The 12,199-nt window shown below is 43.4% G+C and overlaps 2 protein-coding genes across 2 annotated transcripts in view; one reads left to right on the forward strand and one right to left on the reverse strand.

The window, feature by feature from the left end:
* The window catches only part of LOC144094782 (uncharacterized), a 293,034-nt gene that overhangs the window by 249,692 nt on the left and 31,143 nt on the right, over nucleotides 1–12,199 (forward strand). The gene's annotated exons all lie outside the window — the stretch shown is intronic.
* On the reverse strand, nucleotides 10,979–12,042 carry LOC144094779 (uncharacterized). Its single transcript, XM_077628681.1, has 2 exons — nucleotides 11,885–12,042; nucleotides 10,979–11,362 (listed from the first exon to the last, which is right to left on the reverse strand). Exons 1-2 carry the CDS (start codon nucleotides 11,894–11,896, stop codon nucleotides 11,027–11,029), a joined length of 348 nt encoding a protein of 115 aa, XP_077484807.1. The 5' UTR covers nucleotides 11,897–12,042; the 3' UTR covers nucleotides 10,979–11,026.

Below are 12,199 nucleotides of genomic sequence, written 5' to 3' on the forward strand. Positions count from 1 at the left end.
AATGGAAGTGCAGTGAGATATCGTACAGAATGCGGAGTCAAGTGAAGTCTTTTTCAATGTCTGTTGCAAGATATCCGAAAAGTGTATTGCATCTTTGCAATCGATGAAGCAATGTCCAGTCGTTTCTGGAAGATTACAAAGGCGGCAATTTACAGTGATTTTTCTAACCACGTTTTGTCGGGCTATGTCTCGCTATGTATCTTATAGAAAATTGTCTTGGTACACGCGAGGTGGACATTTTACGTACTTTTTTCAGTACGTCATGTCTCAGTAAACCAAAATACACTGAGCTGTACATCGGTGGTGGGAAGAGCATACAAACTAAATTCTACTACAAACTTTTCCTCGACACTGAAAACAGAAACTCAGGGGAGAAACGAACAAGCAGGAAACGAACAGCAAAATAAACTTCATGAATGAAGCGCCACACTGAACCCGGGCGATCAGAAACATTAGAAGACGCAATGAGTTTCAGCAAAACGGAAATTAAATTGACTTCCAAGAACGCACGCACTATTCGGTGTCTAGTGTCATAGAAAAACATGAAACCTGAAGCTAGCTGCCGGACATACGGGTGGACTAAACCAAGGCCGCCAGCGCTTACGGGCCTGAAAAAGTTACCCCGCCTCATAGATTCAAAACACGAATCCCACACAAAAGTGGCGAAAACTATCTGAAAATGCTGCTTATAGATTCTTGAGCAATGAATAATTTGGAGAACATAATGAATTTTAGTGGCGAGGAACAGACTACATGCGGTCGCCCTGCCAAAAACGGTGAGACCATGGGGAAGAAAAGTCTGAGTGCAGCGCTCCAGACTTGGCACGCGGTCCATTGTAGTAATGTGTACTATGCTTATAGGCACTCAAAGTATCGCCAAGGTACTTATGTGGCTCACGTGTCCATTGCATATCAGAATATTCAGCAGCTGTCGATCCCCACATTCCAAACCAGAGACCGAAACTCTTAGAGCGATTAATCTGGGCTGCTGACACTGAACCAAAGTCCTCCGTTAACAGAATAACTTCATCGATGCTTGTCTTATCAGCGCATAGAAACGCGAGATCATGTGAATACGCTAATATCTTCATTTTGTGACCTATAATACTGAAATTACTGACGGCTCTACTGTTTAAAACACTTTTGCAAAGTGCTTCCAAGTGTAGTGCGAACAGGAGCGTGGAGAGTGGACAACCTAGTTTCACAATTTACTGAATGTAGAATGGGTGTGAGAGACAGCCATTTACAATCAAGCGCGTGGAACAGTTTTGAAACAAAGGCCTCTCTCAGAAGAGAGAATTGAACCAACATTGACGAGATTTAAAACAGAAAAATAAATTAACGGCACTTTCGATCGAACGACTTTGCCAGGTCAATTTGCAGCAGTGCTAATTGCTGAGGAGCATTACTGAAAAATTGCAACACCGTGCGCGCAACACGTAGATTAGAAGAAGGCCAGTTGGTTCACGCGTGTTAGAGGGGAAGCTATAGTGAACGCTTTGTGATACGTATGGCATAGCAATGGGTGTTTTGGATGCCTACTGATGGTATAATAATTGAAAATAAAATATAAATGTGCTAAATAGGCGTCATAAACTGCGCGGACTGAAAAGGTGGTGTTATGCTGCTTCAGTGTAGAGAAAAAAAATGGTGTGTATGTGTATGAGTATGTACTGGCGGATTATATCGGGCAGTGTAACCGCGATAGCGATTGGTAGTAGATAATTGTGATTGGCGATTAGTAATCGGTAATTTTATTGTACTCGATAACCGTGATTGGTTAATGTGACTGTGAATAGGTAATCGGTGAGAAATACCAAAGAAAATAATAAAAAAAAGGTGGATAGGGCGCTCTCGCGTCTACTCTTAAGGCGAAGCTTAAGCGTGCTCCAAATTTTTTCTTGAAAAAATATTCCTTGATACCACCAATAAATTCCTATTCCTGATAGCTCCGGTGTAATTCTGGCGCGTAATAATCGGTAAATATTGAAATTTCAGTTTGGTTGTCTTCATTTTCTTCATGGCGAATCACCGGAGGGATATTAACTGCGATGAGTTCGCCGCAGAATAAGTCGCCAAGTCATCCAAGTAATTGACGGCGATTACGTACCGCGAACGCAATGCCTCCTAGCAGCTGGTGATCATATGCGAATTACTTTGGTGATGGGCAATAAATCACATATTTCTCTTATCGACCCTGTTCGATTCTACAGTAACCGTGTATGAGCAGAGGTTGAGCGTATTCTCGGGTCCACTTGCCTTTCTGCAACCCACCACTCACTTTAAAAGTATTCAAAAATACGTTTTCTGTTCTCAGTAAGTACGAGCTTTTGATCACAGCTCTTTCTTAAATTCATTTAACGCTCATTACAAAAAGGAATGCTTTCATCTCATGGTTTTAAAACTAAAACATTACAGTAGTATTGACTCGGCGGTGAGGTAGCACACGGCTAATAAGCTTGAAAGAGAATAGTAGAGAGCGTTAGCCAAAGGAGTTGACAGAATGTGAAATATGCCGCGCAATACCCGGCTGTATGAGCTAGCTCACTCGTATTTTTGTTCATTTTGATTACTATCGTCCTTATTAATGAGACGGATAAATGTACAGTATTGTTCACTTTTTAGCACTCATCTCCAAGATTCTTGGGCAAAAAATTTAATTGGAAAATTGTAAGCTACTGGTAAAAGAATCTTAATGGTGATGGTGCATTCTACCGATGTGCAGGGAGATCTTTCTTTTAAAGTTTTCCATCGCTCGCTTCGAGCAGTTAAGACCGCCATAGCAAACAAATGGGAAACGCTTTTGACGATAGCAAAAACGTTAGCAGCAAAAAAAAAAAATCAAGGCTGCCGGCGGGAGATCTGCGGATACATTGGTTTCTGCAGTGAAATCTTACAATATGCAAAAAAAATTGTCTTCATAAACTCTTTCCCACTTAAAATGCCTTTGTCTAGAATAGTTGGGTATGGTATAGCAGCTTGTAAATTCATTTTCTTTTCGATGTACTGTTATAAGCAGTGGGATTTTTTTCTTTATGTGCAGTGCTTAAAGAACATTACGCATACTTAAAAAGGAAAAGCAAAACCATACCTGTGGAGATCAGTAGTTCGTGCCGCGCGACAACTAATTGAAGGAACACACACAAAAAAAAATTGCATTTTAGGTGTAGGACAGCTTGCTAGACCCCCTCTTTTAATTTTCTTGGATGGACACCCCTGTCTGGTGCGGGAAATACGTTCAGGGATTTAATTACTCTATGGAAGGATAAGAATCGCCATTGGGTTTGCTCACAAAATACACCACTGCAGAATGACGAAGATGGCAGCATTGCCAAATAACATCTGTAGCCATATCGCCCTAGCGATAAGACCTGTACTTCCAAAGCGGCCACAGCTTGCAACCTGGGCAAGGGCAATAGGCGTCCACTTGCGTTTACATACACTAGTGGTTGCCGCTGCACTGGCAGCGAGGGACAGGCAATCGCACAATCTGTGTCCCAGTACACGCGAGCAAGCAAATATTTTCGTTTTTGTTTTTCCTCTGTGCGAGCGCTTTTTGCTGGAAGAAATATCTTACGAAATAGGCTTAATTAAACGCCCACCATTATTTTTAAAGTTCCTGGAAAGTTTTCTCCTAAAAACTTCATCGTTTGTTAGAAAACGCTTGTAAATTGACGCATCTGGGATGAGCGAAACAGAGCAGCTGTGACCAACGTATCACACTGCAATTGTGTGGTTGCTTGGGCAGAATTTCTGGGGTTTATTTTTGATTTCTCGTTATTATTATGTTCTTTAAGCACTGCACATAAAAAAAAATCCCACTGCTTATAACAGTACATCGAAAAGAAAATGAATTTACAAGCTGCTATACCATACCCAACTATTCTAGACAAAGGCATTTTTAAGTGGGAAAGAGCTTATGAAGGCAATTTTTTTATTTCTCGTTATTATTTTCGACCCGCCGCGGTGGCTCAGTGGTTAGGGCGCTCGACTACTGATCCGGAGTTCCCGGGTTCGAACCCGACCGCGGCGGCTGCGTTTTTATGGAGGAAAAACGCTAAGGCGCCCGTGTGCTGTGCGATGTCAGTGCACGTTAAATATCCCCAGGTGGTCGAAATTATTCCGGAGCCCTCCACTACGGCACCTATTCTTCCTTTCTTCTTTCACTCCCTCCTTTATCCCTTCCCTTACGGCGCGGTTCAGGTGTCCAAAGATATATGAGACAGATACTGCGCCATTTCCTTTCCCCCAAAACCAATTATTATTATTATTATTATTATTATTATTATTATTATTATTATTATTATTATTATTATTATTATTATTATTATTATTATTATTATTATTATTTTCGCTTTCCTTCCCTTTGCTTTTATAACAATCACTTCTCTCTGACTATTACAGTTATTTCTTCCCGCTTGTATGCCCTGAACTAATGGAGGTCATGGTAGTCAGAAAGGCTTTCGTACTGCAATAAATTTTGTGAGCCGAATCAAATACTACACATAATGCCCCGCGTGATGATCAGGGCATCGCGGCAGTGAGTTAGAAGAGCGCTGCACCTTCTGCTGAGAACGTTTGTTCGGAATTAAATCTGGCTAACGTTATGCGTGTTGTGTGTTCGGCTCGGTTGGACTTCCTTTGCAGAACCCACTCTGGCAGATATCATCCTAGAGGTTAGTTAGGAAAGACTTCCTTGCAGCACAGTAACGTCACAAGTCCGCTGCTGCTTTCATGCTCCACCTAATGTTGCCAACTCCTCCAGTATTGCTCACTGCACTGCCATGCTGCCAACCTCGTTCTTTTTTTTTTTTTTTTGTAGATCCCCTATCTTTCGTGTCGCGTCGAAGTCCTTGTGTTCACTCGACCGCTTCTCTTTTCTGACGCGGAGACAATTATTAAAGGTGCTTCCGCCGATGTCTGTTCACGTGGTGGAGGTGCGTTTTTTGTTGTTTTTTCATTTTTTGTTCATTGGTAGCGAGCACAGAAGCCGTTCTCCGCGTACACACCAAGGTTGGCCTAACGCATGGCACCACGCCAGATCGCAAGCTTTCACAAGAGTCGAAAGCGACAGAGGAAAATAATAAGAAAAGGGTATAGCGTATCGCGGTCGCATCATTTCCGAAGGCTATGCCAAACGGGAAAGCGATTTCTTCGGGGCAAATCACGGACTGCCGGCAGCTGTTGCCCGGCTTACTTGTACTAACGGTCTGCCAGAGGGTTCGCCTGTCGTTTGAATCGACATCCCTTTATGACCCTGTTTTGTCGGTGCTGTATTCGCTCCCGCTTGGACTTACACAATAGACGAGCTACGATTAGTTTCCGAAATAACGGCTACAAACCGCGCTCATTAGTGTGAGAACTCACACTCAGTGTACCCGCAAGGATAAATAACTGATAAATGGGGCGCTTACGAGATCGAGGGAGAAGATTAAGAATAACTGCGAATTATTCGCCTCCGTGCCCTACAGCGCGTTGACCAAACTCTCGTGCCAGCCTTGAGGGTTACCGTACGGCAAAGATGTAGAACCGAACCTTCCTTAAAACAAAGGCGTCCGGTATACGTGTTTTCTTTATGAGAATTAGCCTGTTCATTTTTGAATAAAATTTACACACTGTGCTATTTGTAGATCAGTTTGACTACAGTCCGTTCTCGATAACTTAAACTCGAAGAAGGCAGAAAAGTTATTTGAATATAATGTGGTGTTAAAGTTAAGGGGAGGATTTTTAATTAAATAATGGTGATGGGAGTAATTTATCTGTTTGAATAAACCAGACGTTCGAATTGCGAGGTCAGACTAACGAGACGCCTATGTAACTCTGTCAGGCGCGGGAAATTCTCCGTTCTAAAATCCCAATATGAAATATGTTTTCAGTTTCAGGCTCTTCGTTGATGGTTGAGCGATAGTAGGTTTCTGATTCTTGCACTTTGCCCGCATGTAATAATGAGGTTTGTATGTGACTTGCTGCGTGCGTTACAGAAAATCTTGCTCTCACAGTTGGAGAAATGTCCGAACCATGGCTATAAGGCCAGCAGGCTACCTGAAAAAAACCCTGAAAACAAGCCGTGGTGGTTTAGTGGCTTTAGCGTTCGGCTGCTGACCCATGGTCGCGGGTTCGATCCCTGCCATGGCGGGCGTATTTCGATGGAGGCGAAATACAGAAACACCCGTGTGCTGCACGACGCCGTCGCCTATGTCACATCGGGACTTGCTGCAAAAAGGCGGGAATTACAGAAAAAAAAATGCGGAAAATACCGCAAATATTGAAATATAGAAATGCCACCACGTGCCGCATGGTTTTTAAATTTAAGAAATAGCGCGTTGACATCATCTATGACGTAAGAAAACAAGAGAACGACCCAATAGCTGCAATACGGTGTGTGGCAAGCCGCTAGGCTTAGCGCCACCGGTTTGTGTGCCAGCGGCACAGACATTTGAAAATTTTTCGATAATATTCAGATCTCAATTAGGCATTATTTGATTCGAGCGAATAAAACCGAATTGACTGGCGCAAGCAAATATTTGATGGATATCTGCGATTTCTTGCAAAACCAAGAAAATAATGGTATATCTGATGGCTTCATTCTAGCACAACCGATTTGATCCCTTGATGATTGAGACAAAGCGCTGAAATTTCCGCAATATGGCGGTTACCTATCTAGCAAGTGCCTTCGAACGTGGTATCTAGAAGGATCTGAGGCGACTATACTTTACAGGTGCCACGCTTGCCGATACGGAAAGGCTTGCCTGTTTTACGACCCATGGATAAGTTTTACTACCAGCTTTGAAAAAAAAAGAATAACTTACCCTAATGTCGCAGCTGTTTCCAAGCAAGCGTAAAGTAATTTTTTTTTATTGAGGAATTCCGCGTTCATCAGATTACATATCTTTCTGAGCGATCTCTTCCGGAGATTGCCAGCAAGACAAGAGCGGTTATACAAAGGAAAGGTGAAGGAATTCCTTGACGTAAGAATAGCAAAATCTAATATTCGCAGTAAGCGTTGGGTGCTAGTTAACGGTTGTCGTAATCGCACTGGAAATACCCTGTGAGCAGCTCTCGCCGCTGTTGACATTATCTAGAGTCTCAATTTCCAGCAGCCACGTTTTCTTGGTTGTCTCCCTTCTCCCCCCTCCCCCCGCCCCCCCCCGCAACGCCTCGCGCTTTAGTTTGTGCATCCGTAGGAGGCTTCTTTCAGTGGTGCCAAGTTTTTTGACGTTTGCCGAAACCGAAAGCGCGCCGAATGGTTGTGTCACATTGTCATTGAAAGGCCAGATTCAAGAAAATGCGTAGACGCCATGCGTTTCAATGGCACATCGTCTACCCCCACCCACCCCCCACCCTCCACCTACAACAAAAAATAAACCTTTGGCGTAAATACAACATGCTAGGAATAAATGCAATTAGCGACAATAGCCCTATAACAAAGCTGCCACGTCTGGAGCAGAAAGAGAGGCGCGAAACTCATTAGAACGAAGGCGTCAGGCGGGCACTTATTGGTGCCAGCACTCTGCCTTATCCCTGCCGTTTGAACTGCGCCATTCCGCGTTTACTGACAAAAAAAATTAAAGCTAAACGATCAAGTCAGATTGGGCACGGTTTTTACGACGGCATCTGCTGCGGCTTTTTTTTTTTTTTTTTGAAACATTGAGTTGCGGTCAGATGGCCTGTGATGTAGGCCTCTTGAACGGGTTCTTCAATCATCGCCTGTTTGAGTACGTTCCACATCCGGTCCACTAGATACTGATCACGGTGCGGTTCTGGGGTCATGCATACCTCAGTCTGGCTCATTTGTACACCTGCAGTTCTTTTTTTTTTTGTCGCTAAAAGACAGCGCTGCTTCGGGCATTTCCAATACGCGGCCGAAGAAATTTACTTTGAAAACTGCGCAACGTAAAAGCGGGTCACTTGGCGCCCTTTTAATGTCATGCTAGTAAGAGCCCACGTCTGTCTACGGGATTTTTTATTTCTGCTTTAGTTTTGCACATGACATTTTTCTCAGGTTCATTCTAGACACAGTGTTGTTCAAGTTTATCACAATTTACCCAAATTTAGTCATAGTATTGCACCTACGCTGAGGAGGGATCTAGCACCGAATCAATTCTGGACGCCAGAAGCTGCTGTATTATGTTAAAACAATCTGACAGACATAGGGGAAGGTTATTTTTTTTATAATATTATGCCCGCCTACTGTGTCTCGATTTTGACATTAAAGTGGGAGCTTGTGTTTTCTGTTCTTATGGTTTATGTGCTAATAATATTCGCGTACACAAAGTATTTCTCGCGTAAATTTGTATACAGGGCGGCCCTCGTTTTCTGGTTCTGAAGTGTCGTTTTCATAATTTCAGAGGCTAATATATTGCGCTGTTTTTCAATTAAAAATTAGAAGAGATAGTAGTCTTGGAGCTGTTCCGCAGTTCAGGTCTATTTCTGGATAATTTTAATTAACAAAATTCATATTTCACCCTCAGCGAATTTTTTTTAAATTTTAAAACGAAAATAACGATAATGTTCGCGCTTTGCTGTGGATATGAGTTGCTCTGATTCCGCAAAAAAAATCTTTACGTCACAACGACGAAATGTTTGCCGATTAGAACCATTGCCATTCAGAATCAAAATTTTTTATAATCGATCTTGAAATATACACAAACATTTGGCAAACACGGAAGGATGTCCCAAAGTCAAGGGTTGTGCAAGGGACCTCCCGTCAGAATAGCGCATAAGGATGTAAAAATACAAAAAGCGCATATATATACTCTTCACGGTTATATAAAAAAATAAATACGCAAAAAAACACAAGACGGCGCAAACTATGAACGAAACGCAATATATGTAAGTGCAATATAAAGTTAAATAGACTACACATTTCAAGTGAGTGCTCCGTATGCTCTTATCAGTGAAGAAGATATTTAGTGCGACTGAAGAAAAAGACAATTGCTTTTTAAATAATGAATGATAAATGATTGCTTAATATTAAATGCTGATAAAATCCTAAAAAAAATGTGGCAGAACTGAATTTGCCGCAATCAGGCTTAGGCTTCGGTAGCAAAAAATTGTTCTGGCTTGAGAAGCGAGTGCAGCTTTGGTGAGGAAACTGGACACTTTTTATTATGGGAATGGGAAGGCATCTTCTTTTGTGAACCTGTACAGGAGAATGCCAGGAGAATAATCGCTTTCTATTTGTTCAAGCAATTTTGATTTTCATTACCATATACATTGGAAGCCTATATATGCGCCACTGTGGACGTATACCGGGGGTATCTTAACTTCGAGGTCAATTTTTGAGCCACACAGCTGCGCTTCTCACGAGCACAACATACTTAAAGCAGCATAGGCGAGCGAAGGATTGATTTTCTTTCATGGATTGACAGCATGTCCTACTGCGCGCGGAAGCAGGAGAGTGGGCTGAAAAGCAGTACCAAATAATGCCACCAAGGAATTATGTAAGCAAACAAAGAAATCAACGCACATTGTAGCTGTAAAACGAAAAATTCACAATTCTTTAGAACATATACAACCATTTTACATACCTCAGTGCGAGACCAAGTCTACAAGCCATAAATTGTCGCTAAGCTGAGTGAATCGGACGCTGCAAGTAACGCGTTTAACTCAGGTATTGTTTCTGAAAAGAAAAGTTCACGCAATTTGTCCGGCATATTATTTCTATGATTTCAGTTCTGTGGTCCCTATAGAGTCGTGATGTAATAGGGAGCTTTAATATACTTAGATTTATCTGCACGCGTTAAGTTGTCAATTGCATGCAACAGTTTCAGCCGCTTTTCCTTCCACATTCTGTGCACAGGTTTTTTTGTTTTTGAATTCTTTACTTCAAAGGCTCCGAGTACGTGGTATTATAGGAGGAGTGAGCATGACAGTTACATAACGATGTCCTCGATTGCGTTCTTGAAATGGATAGGGTTCATATCATGCACGGCGTCCAGCCATAAATCATTCCAGTCCTCAGACGACATGACGAAAAATGATCCGAGATGAGTGTTAATTCCTGTAGCGGGGACAAAGACGGCCTTGTGTTGTCTTATTCGGCTGGAGAGTCGATGAGCTGGTGATGTAACTGGCGTTCCTAAAGATGAACGATAAAACATATGAAACAGGCACAATCGAGAAATTTTGCAAGCCTTCATTTCGCGTGGTATTCGATGGAAAGATGGCAACGTGTGCTGTGTGGTATAGCTTTTAATGAGTTCTTCTCGACCATTCCAAGAAGTGATTCTTTGCCTTGAGTGACAAGGACTACGAGGTGATTAAAAGAGAGAAAAAATAGCAGGGACATGATTGGGATCATCATAAACATTGCTTGTGGAGTAGTCTACGAGACAGTTTTAGAACTGCGGTATTCAACTCGATAGTATGTAGTTTAGGGTATTTCCAACGATAGAAAAAATCAGTCATTAAGGCAATTCATGAATAGAAGTCTACCGTATCCTCAAATTTGTAACACTATTTAGGAGTGTAAAAGTCCGCAAGAATCTGCTTTTACTCAAAAACTATGTACCATGTCAGCACAGTCCAATGAATTACCTGCTGTTAAAAAAGAAATTACAGCAGTAACAGATGCACTTAAATGTCAGGAGCCAAGCCGAGACCAAAACCACGATAATTTCCGTGACCTCTGGCATTTCCGGTATATGGTTTACCACGGAGAGCGAAATCTCTTTGGCGATCGGAGTCACGCAGGTACAACCGAGAACTGGAGCTCCTCCGCCTTGCTGTCAGACGAAGCGCAAAACTAAGTGCTCGCCGCGCTCTCGTTTTGAATGGCGCTGTGCTTTCTGCACTGCTGACACAGTTGCGAGGCCTCATAAATTCCAGGCGTGGTTTTCCGCACTTCGTTCAAGATCTTTAAGCCGCGCGATGAAAGTCAGTGAACCAGTGGATCTCGTTCGGTGCATACGACGCAGTTAAGAATGCGCTCGAGATCGCTGCAGGCTCACGAAGATCGTACGCTTGAGACAGAAGCTTTTTTTTTACAAATAGATTTATTCAAAAGAAGTCGTGCTCGCTGTTTTTAACCGTAGTAGCCGTGCTTTCCGTAGCCGCCGTAACCACCGTAGCCGCCGTAGCCACCATAGCCGCCGTAGCCACCGTAGCCGCCATAACCGCCGTATCCGCGGCCATATCCGCCGTAGCCTCCATAGCCCCCGTATCCACGGCCGTATCCTCCGTAGCCGCCGTAACCACCATATCCGAGTCCGCCGTATCCACCATAGCCGCCGTATCCACCGTAGCCTCCATAGCCCCCGTAGCCTCCGTAACCGCCGTATCCGCGGCCGTATCCACCGTAGCCGCCAAGGTAGCCAGCCAGAGCACAGGCGATCAGAGTTGCGAGGGCGAAGAAAACAAGCTAGAATAGGGGGTGAAACAATAAGACGTTAGCGCTTAATATGCTAAGTAGAAATTATGCGCCACTACGAATGCGCTGAGAGCTCGAGTCCTTGTTTTGCTGTGACAACTTAAAATGCCATGACAACAAGAAATGTGTTACCGCTTGCATGAAAAGCGACCACAAGGCTGTGAAAATTATGAGCTTCTATCACTTCATCCACAGCTGCGTATATACCAGACGTGGCTAAAGCAGTGCAGTTGCTTAGAAACCAATGTGAAGCAAGGGTTGAATTGCTGTCGGTGCATTACGTGCACTGACACTGCTACTGTATAAAAGTAATATAATTCACTCCCTTGCGGGAAAGTTCGCCACTCAAGAAGACTTGAAAAATCGAACGTCTTTCAAGCCCGGCCCTGTCTAGGCAGAGATCCATCAAATCCGGAGTATGCTTTGCCGCAGATTACAGTGAGAAATGAACTTTTTGTAGGGAACGTCATTTGCCTAACACACTACAACTGCTGCCGATGGCGGTGTACTCACCGTAGCCTTCATGGTGACAGTCTCTTTGGCAGTGAAGTACCTGAAGATGCAGTGGGCGGACGTGGCTGCGATATGTGCCTGTCGTCGTCGGCCGGAGGTATATATACCCGTTCCCGCCCCCACAGCCCGTGCCGGAGAACCCAACCGCGCCAAACCTGTCTCGCTGTGAATGGCGGCCGGAGAGCGCGCGAATAGCGAAAAAAGAAACGCATGCCTTCAGAAATTATTTGAGTCGCGCCGAAAAAAGAAAACGAAGGCGAGAGGGGTCCCTACAGCTTTCTGTCTCTTGAATTGTTTGCCGGCCTGTGCTACCGC

This window comes from Amblyomma americanum, chromosome 6 (assembly GCF_052857255.1).
Source record: "Amblyomma americanum isolate KBUSLIRL-KWMA chromosome 6, ASM5285725v1, whole genome shotgun sequence".
Lineage (NCBI taxonomy): Eukaryota > Metazoa > Arthropoda > Arachnida > Ixodida > Ixodidae > Amblyomma > Amblyomma americanum.